The 25020-nt window shown below is 45.9% G+C and overlaps 1 protein-coding gene across 2 annotated transcripts in view; it reads left to right on the forward strand.

The window, feature by feature from the left end:
- Positions 1-25020, forward strand: part of dync2li1 (dynein, cytoplasmic 2, light intermediate chain 1) — a 58724-nt gene that overhangs the window by 24886 nt on the left and 8818 nt on the right. The window contains exons 7-11 of one of the 2 annotated variants that reach the window (XM_070889340.1): positions 2216-2284; positions 2395-2472; positions 7713-7792; positions 8155-8225; positions 22104-22201. In XM_070889340.1, coding sequence (XP_070745441.1) covers positions 2216-2284; positions 2395-2472; positions 7713-7792; positions 8155-8225; positions 22104-22201 — 396 coding nt within the window. The remainder of the gene's footprint in view (positions 1-2215; positions 2285-2394; positions 2473-7712; positions 7793-8154; positions 8226-22103; positions 22202-25020) is intronic. The other variant, XM_070889341.1, reaches the window with a different exon arrangement.

The raw sequence follows: 25020 nt of genomic DNA on the forward strand, positions 1-25020 counted from the left end.
CTAATCGATCGTGGGACTGCCTGATTTTTCAGGCGTGACTTGGGGCGAATGTTAAATGTGGCATTTCGATCTAATTTAGTGACTGGGACGTTGCACGACGCCTGAAGTCATGAACTGAATGAAACTACAGAGCAAGGCGTTTTGCGACGCTGCAAAATCGGCACCAAATTTCCCAGCAGGGCGCTGGAAGCTGGCCGTCCGGGGCGGTAAGCATCTCGACATCCTTTACCGTTCCATCCAAGGCGCCATCCAACCGAAAATCCAACCCGTTGAGTTTTTTGATGAGGGCAATGCAGTTGATGTTGTGCACATTGAACGTACAAAAGAAATTTGATTAAATGCCACATAATAGGCTTGCCAACAAAGTTGAAGCACATGGAATAAAAGGGACAGTGGCAGCAAATATACGACATTGGCTAAGTGACAGGAAACAATGTGAATGGTTGTTTTTCGGACTGGAGGAAGGTACACTCCAGGGTTAAGTACTGGGACCATAGCTTTTCGTGATATATATTAATGACTTAGACTTGGGTGTACAGGGCACAATTCCAAAATTTGCAGATAACGCACAACTTGAATGTATAGTGAACAATGAAGAAGATATTGATAGACTTCAAGAGGACATAGGCAGACTGATGGAATGAGTGCACGTGTGACAGATGAAATTTAGCGCAGAATTCTGTGCACCGCACTTTAGGAAGGATGTGAGGGTGCAGAAAGATTTATAAGAGTGGTTCCAGGGATGAGGGACTTCAGTTACGTGGATAGACTAGAGAAGCTGGGGTTGCTCTCCTTAGTGCAGAGAAGTCTGAGAGAAGATTTGATAGAGCTGTCTATACAGAGTCGATAGAGAGAAACTGTTTCCATTGGCAGAAGGATCAAGAACCAGAGGACACAGATTTAAGGTGATTAGTAGAAGAACCAACGATGACATGAAGAAAACTTTTTACACAGCGAGTGGTTAGGATCTGGAATGCACTGTCTGAGAGGGTGGTGGAGGCAGATTCAATCGTGGCTATCAAAAGGAAATTGGATAAGTACCTGAAGGAAAAAAATTGCAGGGCTACGGGGAAAGGGCAGGGGAGTTGGCCTAGCTGAAACATAGAAACATAGAAAATAGGTGCAGGAGTAGGCCATTCAGCTCTTCGAGCCTGCACCGCCATTCAATGAGTTCATGGCTGAACATGCAACTTCAGTACCCCACTCCTGCTTTCCTGCCATACCCCTTGATTCCCCCTAGTAGGAAGGACCACATCTAACTCCTTTTTGAATATATTTAGTGAATTGGCCTCAACTACTTTCTGTGGTAGAGAATTCCACAGGTTCACCACTCTCTGGGTGAAGAAGTTTCTCCTCATCTCGGTCCTAAATGGCTTATCCCTTATCCTTAGACTGTGACCCCTGGTTCTGGACTTCCCCAACATTGGGAACATTCTTCCTGCATCTAACCTGTCTAAACCGTCAGAATTTTAAACGTTTCTATGAGATCCCCTCTCATTCTTCTGAACTCCAGTGAATACAAGCCCAGTTGATCCAGTCTTTCTTGATATGTCAGTCCCGCCATCCCGGGAATCAGTCTGGTGAACCTTCGCTGCACTCCCTCAATAGCAAGAATGTCCTTCCTCAAGTTAGGAGACCAAAACTGTACACAATACTCCAGGTGCGGCCCATGCCGGCTCCCTGAAGTACTCTTGCAGGGAGCCGGCATGGGCCAAATGGCTTGGAAGTACTTTTGTAAAGGATTTTAAAGAGGCTGCTAATGGCTTCAAAATACTACTTCCTCCACAGAGGTTATTTCATATCGTGAGAATGTCAAAAGTCCCTCTCTTAAAATTTGTACCTTATTTGGTGCATGTATCCCTTCCATTACTCAAACATCCTGGTGTAAGATAGCATCAGTTTTAATCTTTTGTTTTAATCTTGTTAGGGTAAAATAAAGTGGAATCTGTCCGTAGAAGTTTATAGTGCTGAAGTAGGCTATTGGATCTATTGAGTCTATGCCAGCTCTTTGCTAGGGGTGTCACAACATTTTAGTAGGATCTCATTTGATGTCAACCTTAATTCAGTGACTTCTTTGAATTGGATGAGGGGTCCAGATATTTTGATTCGTATGCATTTCTCTAGCTATTTTGTATAGATATACCAAGATGTTTGAATTCCTTAAGCTCCAAAATAAATTTATTTTTGTGTTTCTCTTTTTTTTTAATTCCAATAGGACTGGGAACTAGTTGATCCATTTCCCATTCCTCTTGTTATAATTGGGAGCCAGTATGATATTTTTCAGGTACAGTGCAGATTATATTGTCAGTTTTAATTTATGCATTTCCATTACTTATATACCATTATGAAAGCTATAATTCTGTTGATTTGTTAACTGGTGGGTTCTTTCTGTAGGATTTTGACTCTGAAAAGAGAAAAGTAATCTGCAAGACACTGCGCTTTGTGGCCCATTACTATGGAGCTTCATTATTGGTATGTTTGGATTATTTACAGGGTGATATTTGTAATCAGTGTCTCCTTTGGCAAAAGCTGAATGGTTCCTCATTCATTTATGCCTAGGCTAAGTTCTTCATCAAAGAGCAAGAAGATCACAGAGACAGGATCCCATTTAAGAGCTTTGCTTACAGTTATGAAAGCAATGTGGTCCTCTCCATTTCCACACTATAAGTAATGTAGATCCAGACCAATACCCAGCCATCGGCTCCTGTTGTTGCTAGCAAGTGGAGATAATTATTCTAATCGTAATCCCAATTTTTGATTATTTTTGGAGATCAGGTTCCAGAATGGATTAGGTGCAAAGCAAAGTTCCCTTTGCATTGCTCCAGCAATGTATCTTCGCCTCAGTTTCAGAAACATAGAAACATAGAAAATAGGTGCAGGAGCAGGCCATTCAGCCCTTCTAGCCTGCACCGCCATTCAATGAGTTCATGGCTGAACATGAAACTTCAGTACCCCCTTCCTGCTTTCTCGCCATACCCCTTGATCCCCCGAGTAGTAAGGACTTCATCTAACTCCCTTTTGAATATATTTAGTGAATTGGCCTCAACTACTTTCTGTGGTAGAGAATTCCACAGGTTCACCACTCTCTGGGTGAAGAAGTTTCTCCTCATCTCGGTCCTAAATGGCTTACCCCTTATCCTTAGACTGTGACCCCTGGTTCTGGACTTCCCCAACAATGGGAACATTCTTCCTGCATCCAACCTGTCCAAACCTGTCAGAATTTTTAACGTTTCTATGAGGTCCCCTCTCACTCTTCTGAACTCCAGTGAATACAAGCCCAGTTGATCCAGTCTTTCTTGATAGGTCAGTCCCACCATCCCGGGAATCAGTCTGGTGAATCTTCGCTGCACTCCCTCAATAGCAAGAATGTCCTTCCTCAAGTTAGGAGACCAAAACTGTACACAATACTCCAGGTGTGGCCTCCCTGCCCCTGTACTCAAATCCGCTCGTTATGAAGGCCAACATGCCATTTGCTTTCTTAACCACCTGCTGTACCTGTATGCCAACCTTCAATGACTGATGTACCATGACACCTAGGTCTCGTTGCACCTTCCCTTTTCCTAATCTGTCACCATTCAGATAATAGTCTGTCTCTCTGTTTTTACCACCAAAGTGGATAACCTCACATTTATCCACATTATACTTCATCTGCCACGCATTTGCCCACTCACCTAACCTATCCAAGTCACTCTGCAGCCTCATAGCATCCTCCTCGCAGCTCACACTGCCACCCAATTTAGTGTCATCCGCAAATTTGGAGATACTACATTTAATCCCCTCGTCTAAATCATTAATGTACAATGTAAACAGCTGGGGCCCCAGCACAGAACCTTGCGGCACCCCACTAGTCACTGCCTGCCATTCTGAAAAGTACCCATTTACTCCTACTCTTTGCTTCCTGTCTGACAACCAGTTCTCAATCCATGTCAGCACACTACCCCCAATCCCATGTACTTTAACTTTGCACATTAATCTCCTGTGTGGGACCTTGTCGAAAGCCTTCTGAAAGTCCAAATATACCACATCAACTGGTTCTCCTTTGTCCACTTTACTGGAAACATCCTCTCAAAATTCCAGAAGATTTGTCAAGCATGAATCTCCCTTTCACAAATCCATGCTGACTTGGACCTATCATGTCACCATTTTCCAAATGCGCTGCTATGACATCCTTAATAATTGATTCCATCATTTTACCCACTACTGAGGTCAGGCTGACCGGTCTATAATTCCCTGCTTTCTCGCTCCCTCCTTTTTTAAAAAGTGGGGTTACATTGGCTACCCTCCACTCGATAGGAACTGATCCAGAGTCAATGGAATGTTGGAAAATGACTGTCAATGCATCCGCTATTTCCAAGGCCACCTCCTTAAGTACTCTGGGATGCAGTCCATCAGGCCCTGGGGATTTATCGGCCTTCAATCCCATCAATTTCCCCAACACAATTTCCCGACTAATAAAGATTTCCCTCAGTTCCTCCTCCTTACTAGACCCTCTGACCCCTTTTATATCCGGAAGGTTGTTTGTGTCCTCCTTAGTGAATACTGAACCAAAGTACTTGTTCAATTGGTCTGCCATTTCTTTGTTCCCCATTATGACTTCCCCTGATTCTGACTGCAGGGGACCTACGTTTGTCTTTACTAACCTTTTTCTCTTTACATACCTATAGAAACTTTTGCAATCCACCTTAATGTTCCCTGCAAGCTTCTTCTTGTACTCCATTTTCCCTGCCCTAATCAAACCCTTTGCCCTCCTCTGCTGAGTTCTAAATTTCTCCCAGTCCCCAGGTTCGCTGCTATTTCTGGCCAACTTGTATGCCACTTCCTTGGCTTTAATACTATCCCTGATTTCCCTAGATAGCCACGGTTGAGCCACCTTCCCTTTTTTATTTTTATGCCAGACAGGAATGTACAATTGTTGTAATTCATCCATGCGGTCTCTAAATGTCTGCCATTGCCCATCCACAGTCAACCTCTAAAGTATCAATCGCCAATCTATCTTAGCCAATTCACGCCTCATACCTTCAAAGTTACCCTTCTTTAAGTTCTGGACTATGGTCTCTGAATTAACTGTTTCATTCTCCATCCTAATGCAGAATTCCACCATATTATGGTCACTCTTCCCCAAGGGGCCTCGCACAATGAGATTGTTAATTAATCCTCTCTCATTACACAACACCCAGTCTAAGATGGCCTCCCCCCTAGTTGGTTCCTCGACATATTGGTCTAGAAAACCACCCCTTATGCACTCCAGGAAATCCTCCTCCACCGTATTGCTTCCAGTTTGGCTAGCCCAATCTATGTGCATATTAAAGTCACCCATTATAACTGCTGCACCTTTATTGCATGCACTCCTAATTTCCTGTTTGATGCCCTCCCCAACATCACTACTACTGTTTGGAGGTCTGTACACAACTCCCACTAACGTTTTTGCCCTTTCGTGTTCTGCAGCTCTACCCATATAGATTCCACATCATCCAAGCTAATGTCTTTCCTAACTAATGCATTTATCTCCTCTTTAACCAGCAATGCTACCCCACCTCCTTTTCCTTTTATTCTATCCTTCCTGAATGTTGAATACCCCTGGATGTTGAGTTCCCAGCCCTGATCATCCTGGAGCCACGTCTCCGTAATCCCAATCGCATCATATTTGTTAACATCTATTTGCACAGTTAATTCATCCACTTTATTGCGGATACTCCTTGCATTAAGACACAAAGCCTTCAGGCTTGTTTTTTTAACACCCTTTGTCCTTTTAGAATTTTGCTGTACAGTGGCCCTTTTTGTTCTTTGCCTTGGGTTTCTCTGCCCTCCACTTTTCCTCATCTCCTTTCTGTCTTTTGCTTTTGCCTCATTTTTGTCTCCCTGCATAGGTTCCCATCCCCCTGCAATATTAGTTTAACTCCTCCCCAACAGCACTAGCAAACACTCCCCCTAGGACATTGGTTCCGGTCCTGCCCAGGTGCAGACCGTGCGGTTTGTACTGGTCCCACCTCCCCCAGAACCGGTTCCAGTGCCCCAGGAATTTGAATCCCTCCCTGCTGCACCACTGCTCAAGCCACGTATTCATCTGCGCTATCCTGCGATTCCTACTCTGACTAGCACGTGGCACTGGTAGCAATCCCGAGATTACTACTTTTGAGGTCCTACTTTTTAATTTAGCTCCTAGCTCCTTAAATTCTTTTCGTAGGACCTCATCCCTTTTTTTTACCTATGTCGTTGGTACCAATGTGCACCATGACAACTGGCTGTTCTCCCTCCCATTTCAGAATATCCTGCACCCGTCCGAGACATCCTTGACCCTTGCACCAGGGAGGCAACATACCATCCTGGAGTCTCGGTTGCGGCCGCAGAAACGCCTATCTATTCCCCTCACCATCGAATCCCCTATCACTATCGCGCTCCCAATCTTTTTCCTGCCCTCCTGTGCAGCAGAGCCAGCCACGGTGCCATGAACTTGGCTGCTGCTGCCCTCCCCTGATGAGTCATCCCCCCCAACAGTACTCAAAGCAGTGTATCTGTTTTGCAGGGAGATGACCACAGGGACCCCTGCACTACTTTTCTTGCACTGCTCTTCCTGCTGGTCTTCCATTCCCTATCTGGCTGTGGACCCTTCTCCTGCGGTAAGACCTACTCACGTCATTCTCAGCATCGTGAATGCTCCAGAGTGAATCCACCCTCAGCTCCAATTCCGCAACGCGGACCATCAAGAGCTCGAGGCGGATACACTTCCCACGCACGTAGCGCCCAGGGACACCGGTAGTGTCCCCGAGTTCCCACATGGTACGGGAGGAGCATATCACGTGACCGAGCTCTCCTGCCATGTCTTAACCCTTAGATACCCTTAAATTGGTAGTAACAATGCTAAAGTTCACTTACTGATATAAAAAAGAAAAAGAAAAGCTACTCACCAATCACCAGCCAATCACTTACCCCATTGGCTGTGACGTCACTTTTTGATTCCTTTCTACTTCTATTTTGCTTTCTCTCCCGCTGTAGCTGCACCGGTACGCCTTTATAGGCCGCTCCCCTCTCACCAACTGCCGCTGGCTCTCGATCTCCCGCTGGCCTTTAAAGGCCGCTCCCCTCTCACCAACTGCCGCTGGCTCTCGATCTCCCGCTGGCCTTTATAGGCCGCTCCCCTCTCACCAACTGCCGCTGGCTCTCGATCTCCCGCTGGGCCTTTATAGGCCGCTCCCCTCTCACCAACTGCCGCTGGCTCTCGATCTCCCTCTGGGCTTTTGATAGGTCGCTCCCCTCTCACCAACTATCTTTCCATTTTCCACACCAGTCATCTTTGTGGGATATCTGAGTAAGTTTGACAGTTTGCACCAAACTTTTGGCAGTTTAATGCTGTGGGTTCACAGTCAGTAAGAGTTGGTTTGAGACAGCCAAACCCATTTTATGCAGAACCCTTGACCTTCATTCCATCATTTTGAATTCCATTTAAATCCAGGTTCAGAGGTAGTTCACAACAGTGTACTTGTACACTCTGCCACTAAGTCTTTAGGGTATAGGAAAAGAAGGAAAACATACCTAATGCTGACATCATGTTATGCCTAATTTCACATTTGTAATTCTTTCCCTTTTGTATTTATATTGGTATTATATCTTTCTCATGCCTGTAGCGTTCCTTGCAATGAATGCATCAATTAGTAAGAAATTAGAAGAGGAACATTCATTTCAAATCCTAAAAAAATTGTACCATATCTATTCAGTTTTTCAGCAATAAATTGGAAAGTATGATGTCTAAGATGCGGACTGTCCTAAACCATTTGGCATTCGGCACTGACAGAAGGTGAGCAACATGTATGTTGTACTTGCAATGGCCATGTCTCTATTGTGGTGATTACTAAGTTATAAGGAAGATAGCTCCTAGATGTAGGGCCATTCTTGAAACATATGGCACAAAGCACTGATTTACTGACTCTCATTCTTGTCAAAAAGGAATGACAGATCAGCCTCTACATACCTCCATGGATGCCATCTGCTGCTGTTAGTCTTCCAGCCCACGAAGCATACTAGTATGACACAGGAAGGGAGGCCCCTTCATCCCCAACAGCCAGGTTTTTTTGGCCTCCCTTCCACTGTTTTGGGAAGCTGTTTTAAAATTAAACATGTCATCCATCAAAATCTCTCATGTTCTTTTGTGTTTTGTAGCAAAACAATATCTGTAGAGCACAACAAGCCGCTGTTTGTCCCAGCTGGGCTGGATTCACTGAGTCAGATTGGTAAGTAAGCAATAGAAAACTCTTTTACCACATAGTAATTTATAGTGTTGAGGGGATACAATATCCCACTGGCTATCACTTATTATAATATGTGATTGGGATGCAGGTTTAATCTCCCGCAGCCGGCCTTTCCACAAGAGGAGGAAATCAGAGGTAGAAAGTTGTCCCCGAGGACTCGCTTCCCGCCATCCCAATGACTAGGAGCAGTTTGCCTGTTAACTTGCTTAGCTCCAGTTGTGTGACCTGGAATTTCCTCTCCGAAATATATTTTTGTAATTGCATAAGGTCATCGAGTGCTTATCAGAAAGGGTGAAACCCCTTATAATAAATTACAGTATCATGTGTCAGAATAAGAAAACTGAACAAACAGCCCTTGAACATGTTTTGCAACCAATTCATTTGTCTGCGATATACCAGCCAGTTGTATTTTATGTATTCAAATGCTTTTGCATATTTTGTGCCATTGCCTCTTTAAGGCCCCAGGAAAGATTTATAAATATTTAAATGGCTTTCTGCCACAATTTCCTAGGTTTTATCGTGGGATTGCACTTTTTGTCTATTTTGAATGGATGCAAAGGAAGCTCCATGTGCAATTCATAGGGGAATCAGCTTTTCTTTCCCACCTTTTTAGTAGTGTGTGTGTTTTTATTGCTGTTCTCCACCCCCCCCACCCTCCCCCCGCTTAATATTTGTTTTTTTTTACTGGCCCAGAATTTGCAGCCGGAGGCTTCCTCCCGGCAGATGCCTCTGACCGAAACTCTTTTTACGAAAGTACCTTGTGTTCCCAGTGGAATATAGACTTGCACTCCGAGGCATCCATTCACAGTCCAGCGTAGGGACCCACGTATTCCAGGAGGTATGTGCAGCCTGGGATCACGTGGGCTGGACCAACCAATGAAAGTGGCGTATCCCCAGTCACAATGGCCCCACGTTTCGTGCCGCGGCGAAAACGGCGCACCTCCGAGCTGGGCGCCTGTTTTTCGTGCCGAAAACTGCGCCTAAAAAAAAAAATCCGGATATTCTGGGAGCTCGATGTCTGCTTGGCGTGGCGTGCTCTTCGTAGCAGGGGGCGGAGCCTAACACTCGCGCCGATTTTCTAAACAGCGGGCGGGCACAATTTAAATTAGCCTTCGTGGTGCCGGCAACCCTGCGCATGCGCGTTGGAGCGTGCGCGCACGCGCAGTCTCACACAAACATTAGCACTCAGCCATTTTTTAAAATACTGCAGAAAAAGTGAAGATTTGTTTCTTGGACCCCTGCAAAGGCTTGTAATTTAATTTTTTTTGATATTTCTGTGTGTGAGGGAGTGCTTTTAGCAGCACTGCTGAATAAATCACCTGCTGAAACCAGTGAGTTCAGCTTTTCACTGCTAAACTTGCAGAACCGGTGCTGCATTGGTGCATGCAAATTAAGGACTGTGTGTTTGGAGAAATAAGAGTGCCAATTCAACTTTGCAATAATACGTGGTGTTGACAATGCAGCACCCATTCTGCAAATTTAAATATAAAACTGTCGATGTGGCTGCCTCTCCCTGTCCAAATGGCCTCAGTCCCCCTCACAGCTCGAAGGCTGCTGCTGTATCTTCGGCTGCCGGCCAGCCACTGACGCCGCTGATATCCTATGGCTGAATGGTCTCACGTCCGTCCGCTGCTGATTCTTTGGCTGCTGGCCAGCCACTGACACCGCTGATATCTCATGGCCGAATGGTCTCGGGTCCGTCCGGTGCTGCTTCTTCGCGGCCAGCCACGAAGAGAATGAAGGCCTGCCTCAAGCACTGCAGCTCAGCTCGAAGCTTGCTGCCGCTGCCGTCGAGACACTGACGCCACACCGCTGCCTGTCTCCAACATGAAAGGCCTGCCTGAAGCACTTTCACACAGGTAGGAACATGGTTTATTTAATCTTTTCTTTGCTTATAAATTTTTATTCAGGTTGGATTTATTTGTATAATATTTGTATAAGTATAACTAAGGATTGATTGTAGAATTTAAAGACTTCCCTTCCCCCTCCCTCCCCCCCCCCCCCCCCCTCGTTCCCTACGCCTAATTTGTAACCTACGCCTGATTTTCTAAAGTGTAGACAAGGTTTTTTCCAGCGTACAAAAATCTTCACTTACTCCATTCTAAGTTAGTTTGGAGTAAGTTTTCACTCCCAAAACTTTGAAATCAGGCGCAAGTGGCCAGACACGCCCCCTTTTGAAAAAAAAATTCTGTTCCAAAGTGAAACTGTTCTACCTGACTAGAACTGGAGCAAACTAAATGTGGAGAATTCCGATTTCTAAGATACTCCGTTCTACACCAGTTGCTCCTAAAAATCAGGAGCAAATCATGTGGAAACTTGAGGCCAATAATGGTGATCTTCGTTTGTACGGAGTTCACCATTTCTATAAACGGGGATACCCCAGAAACACAAAAGAAAGATAAGAAAAACACCTGACAGACTTAAAATTAATTAAAATTGAATTTAATTAAATGTTTTAGACAAAATTATTTTTTTGAAATTATTTTAATATGTTTAAAAGGAGTAAAAAATAAACTTTCCTTAATGGACTGGGTTTTTAATATAAAAATATAATATAAAAATTATTGATAACGTTTTATTTTTCTATCTTTTAAAACTCTTACGCTGGTAAAAGCAGGCCTTATGTACATTATGCTTGTTTTTAAATATCCCAAAAAAGATAGTCCAATATTACCAGCAACATTGTACTGTTAGTGTAGCATTTAAAGGACTTCAGCAGAACAACAACTTGCATTTATATAGTGCCTTTAACTTAGTAAAACGTCCCACAGTGCTTCACAGGAGCGATATCAAACACTGTGCCACATAAGGAGATATTAGGACAGGTGACCAAAAACGTGGTCAAAGAGGTAGTTTTTAAGGAGCATCTTAAAGGAGGAGAGAGGCATAGGGAGGGAATTACAGAGCTCAGGGCTCAGGCAGCTGAAGGCATGGCCGGCAAAGGAGCGATTTAAAATCGGGGATGCACAATTGGAGGAGCGTAGAGATCTCAGAGGGTTGTAGGGCCAGAGGAGGTTACAGAGATGCGGAGGGGCAGGGCCATGGAGGGATTTGAAAACAAGGATGAGAATTTTAAAAATGAGGCGTTGTCAGACTAGGAGCCAATGTAGGTTAGCGAGCACAGGGATGATGGGTGAACAGGACGGTGCAAGTTAGGATATGGGCAGCAGAATTTTGGATGGGTTCAAGTTCATAAAAGGTGGAAGATGGAAGGCTGCCAGGAGAGTGTTGGAATAATGAAGTCGAGAGGTAACAAAGGCATGGATGAGGTTTTCAGCAGCAGATGAGCTGAATCAGGGACAAAGACATGCAATGTTACAGAGATGGAAATAGGTGGTCAAGGTTGTTATGTCTTGTAATGCACTTATGAATGACTCCACAAGGCAATGTGTTGTACTCAAACTGTAGTGACCTGGATCTTTTATTCTTAACTCCAGAGTGAGGCACAAGCATGGTGGGCAGCCTTTTATACTGTGCCCTGCACACCTATGCAGGTGACCCTCAGGTCTCCCACCGCAGTGCCCTCTGGTGGATAGCCTCTGCCACGGGGGCAGGAAACCCCGGTCTCCACCAGTTGCACCCTCTAGTGGTGCCAGCATAGTAGATCCACAGTGTAAACCTTATTGATAGTACATCAGGTAACAAGTCTCCATCTTATGCAACTATACAGTGAATACACAGAGTATATCTATAGTCTGCATATATAACATCACTCCCCCCCAAGTCTTCATGCCGATTAATTTGCGCTATGTGCTCTGGCTTAGCTTACCCCAGACTTAAGTGCCAATAGCCCTTGCACCTTGGCTGTGCTTTGGCTTGGCTCTCTCCCTGTTAACCCCCAAGTCCTTTTGCCACAACGTTGGGTAGTGGTTACCAGTTTGGATGGTTCGATGATGCAGTGGAGATTCCAGTGGGTTCTGGGTGTGATCCATGTGTGTGTCCATGGCTACATACATCCATTTCCCCGCCCCCCCACAGCGAGATCATACAGCAGGCCCGTTACATTAACATCATCATAAGCAGTCCCTTGAACTGAGGATGACTTGCTTCCATGTCAAAAAGTTCACAGGTGTTTCAATGATGGACCTAAAATTCCAGATCCGAACTAAATCTTGAAGGGATGGAAGGTGCCTGTGCTTGGATTTTATTAATGTATGGTGACCGTTGCACACCAGCCACCACACGGGCTTGACAGAGCGAGGAGTTGGTCCAGTAGTGAGGATTAACCAAGACGATTGGAGACCTGCTCTGCTGCACGGACCAAGTGCGCACACATATCACAGTGTGGGCTTGCCCATGCTGCCCCTGGGCCCTCGCCTCTTCTGAACCCCGACTCGCACCTCTCTCAGCAGGCTGAGTGGCCCCCGGCCTGCGAGCACCATTGGAGCAAGCCGGGGAGCGGAAGGAGCAGCGTGGCGGCCATGCCACTCCAGGGAGCAGCACATGCTGGAGCAGGAGAGCAACAGCAGTGAAAAGGGTCCAAGTCGGTGATTGGAGCGTGGGCAGGTACAGCAGGAGAGGCGACGTCTGGGCGAAGGAGCGGCGAGAGACTGTACATTAACATACAGGGTCAGACACAGTGCAATTATAAAGAAAGGAAGTTACAGTTTGTATCATGACATCTTGGTTCGGTGACTTACATTCGTTCCGTTTTGCGGTCGTGTGCCAGGATTGGTGAGATTCCATTCATGGTTCAGTCATGGTAAGTACTGAGGTAGCAGTACAGGTATAGAAAATAGGTGCAGGAGTAGGCCATTCGGCCCTTCGAGCCTGCACCACCATTCAATAAGATCATGGCTGATCATTCCCTCAGTACCTCTTTCCTGCTTTCTCTCCATACCCCTTGATCCCTTTAGCCGTAAGGGTCATATCTAAATCCCTCTTGAATATATCCAATGAACTGTCATCAACAACTCTCTGCGGCAGGGAATTCCACAGGTTAACAACTCTCTGAAGAAGTTTCTCCTCATCTCAGTCCTAAATGGCCTACACCTTATCCTTAGACTGTGCCCCCTGGTTCTGGACTTCCCCAACATCGGGGACATTCTTCCCGCATCTAACCTGTCCAGTCCCGTCAGAATCTTATACATTTCTATGAGATCCCCTGTCGTCCTTCTAAACTCCAATGTATAAAGGCCCAGTTGATCCAGTCTCTCCTCATATGTTAGTCCAGCCATCCCTGTCCTTCCTCAGATTAGGAGACCAAAACTGAACACAATATTCCAGGTGAGGTCTCACCAAGGCCCTGTACAACTGCAGTAAGACCACCTTGCTCCAATACTCAAATCCCCGAGCTATGAAGGCCATTTGCCTTCTTCACCGCCTGTTGTACCTGCATGCCAACTTTCAATGACTGATGAACCATGACACCCAGGTCTGGTTGCACCTCCCCTTTTCCTAATCTGCCACCATTCAGATAATATTCGCGTTTTTGCCCCGGAAATGGATCACCTCACATTTATCCACATTATACTGCATCTGCCATGCATTTGCCCACTCACCTAACCTGTCCAAGTCACCCTGCAGCTTCTTGGCGTCCTCCTCACAGCTCACACAGCCACCCACTTTAGTGTCATCTGCAAAGTTGGAGATATTACACTCAATTCTTTCATCTAAATCATTAATGGATATTGCAAAGAGCTGCGGTCCCAGCACTGAGTCCTGCGTCACTCCACTAGTCACTGCCTGCCATTCTGAAAAGGACCCATTTATCCCGACTCTCTGCTTCCTATCTGCCAACCGGTTCTCTCTCCTGGTTACTCCCAATACCATGATTTGCACACCAATCTCTTGTGCGGGACCTTGTCAAAAGCCTTTTGAAAGTCCAAATACACCACATCCACTTGTTCTCCCTTGTCCACTCTGCAAGTTACATCCTCAAAAAACTCCAGAAGATTCGTCGAGCATGATTTCCCTTTTACAAATCCATGCTGACTTGGACCGATCCCGTCACTGCTTTCCAAATGCGCTGCTATGATTGATTCCAACATTTTCCCCACTACTGATGTCAGGCTAACCGGTCTATAATTATCCGTTTTCTCTCCCTCCTTTTTAAAAAAGTGGTGTTACATTAGCTACCCTCCAGTCCATAGGAACTGATCCAGAGTCGACAGACTGTTAGAAAATGATCAGCAATGCATCCACTATTTCTAGGGCCACTTCCTTAAGTACTCTTGGATGCAGACTATCAGACCCCGGGGATTTATCGGCCTTCAATCCCATCAATTTCCTGAACACAATTTCCCGCCTAATAAGGATATCCTTCAGTTCCTCCTCCTCACTAGACCCTCGGTCCCCTAGTACATCCGGAAGGTTATTTGTGTCTTCCTTCGTGAAAACAGAAGCAAAGTATTTGTTCAATTAGTCTGCCATTTCTTTGCTCCCCATTATAAATTCACCTGAATCCGACTGCAAGGGACCTACGTTTGTCTTCGCTAATCTTTTTCTCTTCACATATCTATAGAAACTTTTACAGTCAGTTTTTATGTTCCCGGCAAGCTTCCTCTCGTACTCTATTTTCGCCCTCTTAATTAAACCCTTAGTCCTCCTCTGCTGAATTCTAAATTTCTCCCAGTCCTCAGGTTTGCTACTTTTTCTGGCCAATTTATATGCCACTTCTTTGGATTAACCCTATCCTTAATTTCCCTTGTTAGCCAAGGTTGAGTCACATTCCCCGTTTTATTTTTACTCCAGACAGGATGTACAATTGTTGAAGTTCATCCATGTGATCTTTAAATGTTTGCCATTGTTCGTCAACCCTTTAAGTTTCATTTGCCAGTCTATTCTAGCCAATTCACGCCTCATACCGTCGAAGTTACCTTTGCTTAAGTTCAGGACCCTAGTTTGAAGGACGCAGGTTCCAGAACAACTGGGCGGGGTCCTCGTCGTCTGATAGCAGCATTGCGCCCCCTGCTAGCAGAGTGGGCTTGGTTCGCTAACCTAGCCAGGACTTGGGGGGGCCTTTGCTGTTGCCTAGTGGTGGGCAGAGCCACAGATGTGTGTGGCCTCCCTGTCCTCCTTTGAGGGCTGCAGAATCTTCTGCCTGCTCCCTAACGATGTTGGGAACCTGGCTGTTCCAGGTCCCGTTTGGGGAACTCGTTGGTTCTGACCTTTCACTCCCGGACATGGCCGAGGTAGTGACTGGGTCTGGGGGCTGCACCGTCTCCACCCGGGTGGTGGGCAACGGCGGCCGACTGCGCGTATTGGCACTGTTTTCGTTTCCAGGTCCGTGGCGAATAGTGCCATCGGGTGCCTGCAGCATGGGATAGACCTGGGGCAGGGTATCAGGATCAGTGCCTTCACCCTCCTGAGGTCGCTGGCCTATAACTTGTGGGGATACCTGGGGCAGGGAATCGGGATCAGCGCCTTTACCCTCCCGAATTCACTCGCTTGCTACTTTTGGGTACACTCTATTCCTGACATCTCGTAACAACATTTTGTTCTTTACGTTAGGAATAGTACCGACATCTCGCAACAACATTTTGTTCACAATCTTAATCGGTTCGTTACATTGATTGCCATGCATACAATGTCTCTTTATGTTCAGTTGGTTGCAGGTCTCCTTTAAGAGAACCCTGCTGGCTTTACCCCAATCAAATCCCTTGTTAGACACCACGTGTTGGTCCCTCAGCGTTGCACCCCGTGATATGGCCAAAGCCATCTTTTTTTTTCAGCCACGCTGCACCTCGCTGCAGCAGGGACACCATCTTGCCTCTGTCCTCGAGGTCGACTGCCTTGATCCTTCTCTCCCGCGATTCTGCCACAAAAGCTGGAAGAGTGCCTGTGAACTCGATCTTCCTCCCCAGGAGTCCTGCCACTGGAGCTAGGAAGGTACTTTTAGGTTGTTCCGGTTGGATCATTGCCACGCAGTCGTGATGGATGCTCTGTGCTTCAGGTGCTGCGCTGGTCTGTTCTCTGGTGTCTGGCCCAAGCGAAGGTGAGATTTTGCTCTGCCTCTGAGCACGGGGAACATCGATTGCTGGAGTGAAGAGGTCTTCCCATTTCCACTGGATCTTCCCTATCCACCTTCTTCCAAGTAGCGTTGGACCATCACCTGCAACAATCCACAGAGGTAACTTTTGTACCACGTCATTATGGATTGTACTTGCATCCGCATTACCAAGGACTGGGATCAGCTCCTTGGTGTCGGTGCGCAACTTTTCCTGTACTGGAACCAGCTCGGGTCGTTTTTTGTTCCATAACCTCTCAAAGGCATCCTGGCTCATCACTAACTGGCTCGCTCCCGTGTCCACTTCCATGAAGACTGGAACGCTGTTTATCTCGACTTCCATCTTCACTGGAGGACAATTGGTGGTGCCGGTATACACTCCACACACTTCTTCTTGGGGCTGAGCTGCCTCCCTGGTCAAATCATCATAATCCCCGCTGGATTCAAAGTCATCTACCGACTCCTCTGCTAGACGGAGTCGTATTTCTTTTACACATACGCTGGAGGTGGCCCTTCGTGTTAAAGGCTTTGCGTACGTACTCAGCAAACCGATACTGGTGAGCCCTATGGTTTCCTCCGCAACGCCAGCATGGTGCTACTCGATTAGCATCCCTCGGCGGACTCTTGAGTTCTGGAACCCTGAGATCTGTGCTCTCTGCCCTGGGCAGAGCCACGTTCTACAGTCTTGCTTGTGAAAGGCACCATTCTGTGTACAGTACTTGCCGGGTTTGAGTCCACAAGATGAATAATTTGCTTGGTGCTGCAGGTCGAGGGTCATGAACGCCTGACTGATGTTGATGGCCTTCTGCAGGTTGATTGTGGTGTCGGCAGATGAAGGAGACCCTCGTGGCCAATTCCCATAATGAAGAAGTCTCGCAATGCTTCGTTGAGGTGCGTGCCAAAATCACACGGTGCCGCAAGTCCAAGTCTCCTGAGGTTGGCAGCATATTTTGCAATCTCCTGGCCCTCAGGTCTGCGGTGAGTGTAGAAGCTGTGCCTGGCAGTGAGGATGCTCTGTTTTGGGTTTGGTTGGTCGCGAATTAGTTCAGTCAGCTCATCGTATGTCTTATCCTTGGCCTTCGTGGGTGCCAGCAAGTCCCTGACGAGGCGGTAGACCTCTGACCCACAACTGGTCAACAGTATAGGCTTGCGCTTCTCCGCCAATGTGTCCGTCTCCCCTGCCAGGTCGTTTGCCACGAAATATTACTCGAGCCTTTCCGTGAAGGCATCCCATCCCAATCATAACCCTCTGCGAAGTCTTTTAGTGTGCCAAAGGTAGCCATAATCACGTGAAAGTCCGTATTCTCGTCGCCAGCTGTTATGTCTGTAATGCACTTATGAATGACTCCACAAGCCAATGTGTTGTACTCAAACTGTAGTGACCTTGGTCCTTTATTTGTAACTCCAGAGTGAGGCACAAGCATGGTGGGCAGCCTTTTATACTGGGCCCTGCACATCTATGCAAATGACCCTCAGGTCTCCCACCGCAGTGCCCTCTGGTGGACAGCCTCTGCCACAGGGGCAGGAAACCCCAGTCTCCACCAGGCCTGATAGTCTAAATCCCAGAATACTTAAGGAAGTGGCCCTAGAAATAGTGGATGCATATTTTCCAGCTGCACTCCTTCAATAGCAAGAATGTCCTTCCTCAGATTAGGAGACCAAAACTGAACACAATATTCAAGGTGGGGCCTCACCAAGGCCCTGTACAACTGCAGTAAGACTTCCCTGCTCCTATACTCAAATCCCCTTGTTATGAAGGCCAACATACCATTTGCCGCCTTCACCGCCTGCTGTACCTGCATGCCAACTTTCAAGGACTGATGAACCATGACACCCAGGTCTCGCTGCACCTCCCCTTTTCATAATCCGCCGCCATTCGGATAATCTGCCTTCGTGTTTTTGCCCCCAAAGTGGATAACCTCACATTTATCCACATTATACTGCATCTGCCATGTATTTGCCCATTTGCCTACCCTGTCCAAGTCACTCTGCAGCCTCTTAGCGTCCTCCTCACAGCTCACACCGCCACCCAGTTTAGTATCATCTGCAAATTTTGAGCTATTACACTCAATTCCATCATCTAAATCATTAATATATATTGTAAAGCCCTGCAGCACTCCACTAGTCACTGCCTGCCATTCTGAAAAGGACCCGTTTATCCCGACTCTCTGCTTCCTGTCTGCCAACCAGTTCTCTATCCACTTCAGTACATTACCCCCAATACCATGTGCTTTGATTTTGCACACCAATGACTTGTGTGGGACCTTGTCAAAAGCCTTTTGAAAGTCCTAATACACCACATCCACTGGTTCTCCCTTGTCCACTCTACTAGTTACATCCCCAAAAAATTCCAGAAGATTTGTCAAGCATGATTTCCCTTTCATAAATCCATGCTGACTTGGACCAATCCTATCACTGCTTTCCAAATGCGCTGCTATTTCATCCTTAATGATTGATTCCAACATTTTCCCCACTACTGATGTCAGGCTAACCGGTCTATAATTACCCGTTTTCTCTCTCCCTCCTTTTTTAAAAGTGTTACATTAGCAACCCTCCAGTCCATAGGAACTCCAGTCGATAGACTGCTGGGAAATGATCACCAATGCATCCACTATTTCTAGGGCCACTTCCTTAAGTACTCTGGGATGTAGACTATCAGGCCTTGGGGATTTATCGGCCTTCAATCCCATCAATTTCCCTAACACAATTTCCCGCCTAATAAGGATATCCTTCAGTTCCTCCTTCTCGCTAGACCCTCGGTCCCCTAGTACATCCGGAAGATTATTTGTGTCTTCCTTTGTGAAGACAGAACCAAAGTACTTGTTCAATTGGTCTGCCATTTCTTTGTTCCCCATTATAAATTCACCCGAATCCAACTACAAGGGACCCATGTTTGTCTTCACTAATCTTTTTCTCTTCACATATCTATAGAAGCTTTTGCAGTCAGTTTTTATGTTCCCGGCAAGCTTCCTCTCGTACTCTATTTTCCCCTTCTTAATTAAACCCTTTGTCTTCCTCTGCTGAATTTTAAATTTCGCCTAGTCCTCCGGTTTGCTGCTTTTTCTGGCTAATTTGTATGCCTCTTCCTTGGATTTAACACTATCATTAATTTCCCTTGTTAGCCACGGTTGAGCCATGTTCCCCGTTTTATTTTTACTCCAGACAGGGATGTATAATTGTTGAAGTTCGTCCATATGATCTTTAAAGGCTTGCCATTGCCTATCCACCGTCAACCCTTTAAGTATCATTTGCCAGTTTAATCTAGCCAATTCACGCCTCATACCGTCAAAGTTACCTTTCCTTAAGTTCAGGACCCTAGTTTCAAAATTAACTTTGTCACTCTCCATCTTAATAAAGAATTCGACCATATTATGGTCACTCTTCCCCAAGGGGCCTCGCACAACAAGATTGCTAATTAGTCCCTTCTCATTACACATCACCCAGTCTAGGATAGGCCAGCTCTCTGGTTGGTTCCTCGACAGATTGGTCTAGAAAACCATCCCGAATACACTCCAGGAAATTCTCCTCCACCGCATTGCTACCAGCTAGGTTTGCCCAATCAATATGTAGATTAAAGTCACCCATGATTACTGCTATACCTCTATTGCACACATCCCCTATTTCTTGTTTGATGGTGTCCCCAACCTCACTACTACTATTTGGTGTACACAACTCCTACTAGCGTTTTCTGCCCTTTGGTATTCCGCAGCTCCACCCATACCGATTCCACATCATCCAAGCTAATGTCCTTCCTTACAATTGCATTAATTTCCTCTTAAACCAGCAACGCCACCCCGTCTCCTTTTCCTTTCTGTCTATCCTTCCTAAATGCTGAATACCCCTGGATGTTGAGTTCCCAGCCTTGATCACCCTGGAGCCATGTCTCCGTGATGCCAATCACATCGTATCCTTTAACTGCCATCTGCGCAGTTAATTCGTCCACCTTATTCCAAATACTCCTCGCATTGAGGCACAGAGCCTTCAGGCTTGTCTTTTTAACACACTTTAGAATTTTGCTGTAAAGTGGCCCTTTTTGTTTTTTGCCTTGGGTTTCTCTGTCCTCCACTTTTACTTTTCTCCTTTCTATCTTTTGCTTCTGTCTCCATTTTGTTTTCCTCTGTCTCCCTGCATAGGTTCCCATCCCCCTGCCATATTAGTTTAACTCCTCCCAAACAGCACGAGCAAACACTCCCCCTAGGACATTGGTTCCAGTCCTGCCCAGGTGCAGACCGTTCGGTTTGTACTGGTCCCACCTCCCCCAGAACCGGTTCCAATGCCCCAGGAATTTGAATCCCTCCCTGCTGCACCACTGCTCAAGCCACGTATTTATCTGAGCTATCCTGCGATTCCTATTCTGACTAGCACGTGGCACTGGTAGCAATCCTGAGATTACTACTTTTGAGGTCCTACTTTTTAATTTAACTCCTAGCTCCCTAAATTCATCTCGTAGGACCTCATCCCATTTTTTTACCTATGTCGTTGGTACCTATATGTATCACGACAACTGGCTGTTCACCCTCCCTTTTTAGAATGTCCTGCACCCGTATCGAGACATCCTTGACCCTTGCACCAGGGAGGCAACATACCATCCTGGAGTCTCGGTTGCGGCCGCAGAAACGTCTATCTATTCCCCTCACAAATGAATCCCCTATCAGTATCGCTTTCCCACTCTTTTTCCTGCCCTCCTGTGCAGCAGAGACAGCCACGGTGCCATGGACTTGGCTGCTGCTGCTCTCCCCTGATGAGTCATCCCCCTCAACATTACTCAAAGCGGTGTATCTGTTTTGCAGGAGGATGCCCACAGGGGACCCTTGCACTACCTTCCTTGCACTGCTCTTCCTGTTGGTTTTCCATTCCCTATCTGGCTGTGTACCCTTTTCCTGCGGTAAGACCAACTCGCCAAACGTGCTATTCATATCATTCTCAGCATCGTGGATGCTCCAGAGTGAATCCACCCGCAGCTCCAGTGCCGCAATGCGGTCCATCAGGATCTGCAGGCGGATACACTTCCCGCACACGTCGTCGTCAGGGACACCGGAAGCGTCCCTGACTTCCCACATAGTACAGGAGGAGCATAACATATGTCCGAGCTGTCCTGCCATTGACTTAACCCTTAGATAAACTTAATTTGGCAACAACAGTGCTAAAGGTTACTTACTGATAAAGAAAAGAAAAAGAAAAACTACTTGCCAATCACTTACCCCTTTGGCTGTGACGTCACCTTTCGATTTCTTTCTACTTTCTTGCCTCCCTGCTGCAGCTGCACCGGCTGGGCCTTTATAGGCCTCTCCTCTTTGCCGCCGGAACTCCCATCTCTCCGACTCCCCGAGCTCCTGGTCTCACTGGCCTTTATAGGCCTCTCAACTCTTTTGACCCCGGACAAGATATTAAGTGTTGCATAAAGGAGGAGGATGGATAATATATAAAGGATATCATAGGGCTGTTTCAGAATGGTAGAAGCCCAACCAGAACAGAGAGTTGCAAGAAATGGCATTGAACTAGGAGGCAATGACTCATTTGAGTTCTTGGAGAGGAAAGAGAGCTTAGAGATGGTGTGGTAGTTGAAGAGAATGAGTAGGTTAAGGGTGGATGTCTCAGTAACTTGATTTGGAGACTTGTAACATGGTGAAGGGTTTTTGTGTGTGTGTTGGATGCCTGGCTGACCAAAAAACTAAGTCACATTTCTTCTCACTGGAAGTTACTACAATAATAGTGAAACTGCACACAATAGCATCTGTACTTGTCAAGTTACATTTGTGACACAAGGAACATTAAAATTAAAAATAAAGGATTACTCAAAATTTAGCAATTATAACCATAGTGATATTATGGTAGGACAAATGGGAGGTTGTAGACCAGCAATCCTGTTGTTCTTTAGCATTTGTCTTGATCATTTTTATATATACACACAGGGTCTCCACCAGCTGCTGAAGTTGACTTGGGAAAGATAAATGCACGGAATCCAATTGATCTGTGGAAGAAAGTATATGAGAAGCAATTTCCATCTGAGGTAACATTGCCATCTGTTTGTAAACCAATTAATATATTTTGTATTTTGCTGCATGCTGACTTCTGTGAACCGTCTCGTAAACCACATTATCTCTAAATACTCAACTTCTTTCATAACTAAAATATTATTGTAAGATGCAGTAGTGGGTGTTTTTGAGGTTGGGGCTGAACCACACTGTTGGGGCAGAGTACATAAGAGCATAAGAAATAGGAACAAGAGTAGACCATTTAATAAGATCATGGCTGATCCGATCATGGACTCAGTTCCACTTCTCCGCCCGCTCCCCATAACCCCTTATCCCCTTATCGTTTAAGAAACGGTCTATTTCTGACTTAAATTTATTCAATGCCCCAGCTTCCACAGCTCTGAGTCAGCGCATTCCACAGATTTACAACCCTCTGAGAGAAGAAATTTTTCCTCATCTCTGTTTTAAATGGGTGGCCCCTTATTCTAAGATCATGCCCTCTATTTCCAGTCTCCCCCATCAGTGGAAACATCCTCTCTGCATCCACCCTGTCAAGCCCCCTCATAATCTTATACGTTTCGATAAGATCACCTCATTCTTCTGAATTCCAATGAGTAGAGGCGCAACCTACTCAACCTTTCCTCATAAGTCAACCCCTTCATCCCCGGAATCAACCTAGTGAACCTTCTCTGAACTGCCTGCAAAGCAAGTATATACTTTCGTAAAATGGAAATCAAAACTGCACGCAGTATTCCAGGTGTGGCCTCACCAATACCCTGTATAACTGTAGCAAGACTTCCCTGCTTTTACACTCCATCCCCTTTGCAATAAAGGCCAAGATTCCATTGGCCTTCCTGATCACTTACTGTACCTGCATACTATCTTTTTGTGTTTCATGCACAAGTACCTCCAGGTCCCGCTGTACTGCAGCACTTTGCAATCTTTCTCGATTTAAATAATAACTTGCTCTTGATTTTTTTTCTGCCAAAGTGCATGACCTCACACTTTCCAACATTATACTCCATCTGCCAAATTTTTGCCCACTCACTTAGCCTGTCTGTCCTTTTGCAGATTTTTTTATGTCCTCCTCACACATTGCGTTTCCTCCCGTCTTTGTATCATCAGCAAACATAGAAACATAGAAAATCGGTGCAGGAGTAGGCCATTCGGCCTCTCGAGCCTGCACTGCCATTCAATAAGATCATGGCCGATCATTCCCTCAGTACCCCTTTCCTGCTTTCTCTCCATACCCTTGATCCTCTTAGCCGTAAGGGCCATATCTAACTCCCTCTTGAATATATCCAATGAACTGGCCTCAACAACTCTCTGCGGCAGGGAAATCAGTAGGTTAACAACTCTCTTAGTGAAGAAGTTTCTCCTCATCTCCGTCCTAAATGGCCTACCCCTTATCCTAAGACTATGTCCCCTGGTTCTGGACTTCCCCAACATCGTGAACATTCTTCCCGCATTTTACCTGTCCAGTCCCGTCAGAATCTTATATGTTTCTATGAGATCCCCTCTCATCCTTCTAAACTCCAGTGAATAGAGGCCCAGTTGATCCAGTCTCTCCTCATATGACAGTCCAGCCATCCCTGGAATCAGTCTGGTGAACCTTCGCTGCACTCCCTCAAGAGCAAGAACGTCCTTCCTCAGATTAGGAGACCAAAACTGAACACAATATTCTAGGTGAGGCCTCACTAAGGCCCTGTACAACTGCAGCAAGACCTCCCTGCTCCTGTACTCAAATCCCCTAGCTATGAAGGCCAACATACCATTTGCTGCTTTCACTGCCTGCTGTACCTGCATGCCCACTTTCAGTGACTGATGAACCATGACACCCAGGTCTCGTTGCACCTCCCCTTTTCCTAATCTGCCGCCATTCAGATAAAATTCTGCCTTTTTTTTGCCCCGAAAATGGATAACCTCACATTTATCCACATTATACTGCATCTGCCACGCATTTGCCCACTCAGCTAACCTGTCCAAGTCACCCTGCAGCCTCTGAGCGTCCTCCTCACAGCTCACACCGCCACCCAGTTTAGTGTCATCTGCAAACTTTGGAGATATCACACTCAATTCCTTCATCTAAATCGTTAATATATATTTTAAAGAGTTGGGGTTCCAGCACTGAGCTTTGCGGCACTCCACTAGTCACTGCCTGCCATTCTGAAAAGGACCCGTTTATCCCGACTCTCTGCTTCCTATCTGCCAACCAGTTCTCTATCCACGTCAGTACATTACCCCCAATAACATTCGCTTTGATTTTACACACCAATCTCTTGTGCGGGACCTTGTCAAAAGCCTTTTGAAAGTCCAAATATACCACATCCACCAGTTCTCCCTTGTTCACTCTGCTAGTTACATCCTCAAAAAATTCCACAAGATTCGTCAAGCATGATTTTCCTTTCATAAATCCATTCTGACTTGGTCTGATCCTGTCACTGCTTTCCAAATGTGCTGCTATTTCATCCTTAATGATTGATTCCAACATTTTCCCCATTACTGATGTCAGGCTAACCGGTCTATAATTACCCGTTTTCTCTCTCCCACCTTTTTAAAAAAAGTGGTATTACATTAGTTACACTCCAGTCCATAGGGACTGATCCAGAGTCGATAGAATGTTGGAAAATGATCACCAATGCATCCACTATTTCTAGGGCCACTTCCTTAAGTACTCTGGGATGTAGACTATCAGGCCCTGGGGATTTATCGACCTTCAATCCCATCAATTTCCCTAACACAATTTCCTGCCTAATAAGGATATCCTTCAGTTCCTCCTTCTCACTAGATCCACTGTCCCTAGTACATTCGGAAGGTTATTTGTGTCTTCCTTCGTGAAGACAGAACCAAAGTA

The sequence above is a fragment of the Pristiophorus japonicus genome, chromosome 9 (assembly GCF_044704955.1).
Source record: "Pristiophorus japonicus isolate sPriJap1 chromosome 9, sPriJap1.hap1, whole genome shotgun sequence".
Taxonomy (NCBI): domain Eukaryota; kingdom Metazoa; phylum Chordata; class Chondrichthyes; family Pristiophoridae; genus Pristiophorus; species Pristiophorus japonicus.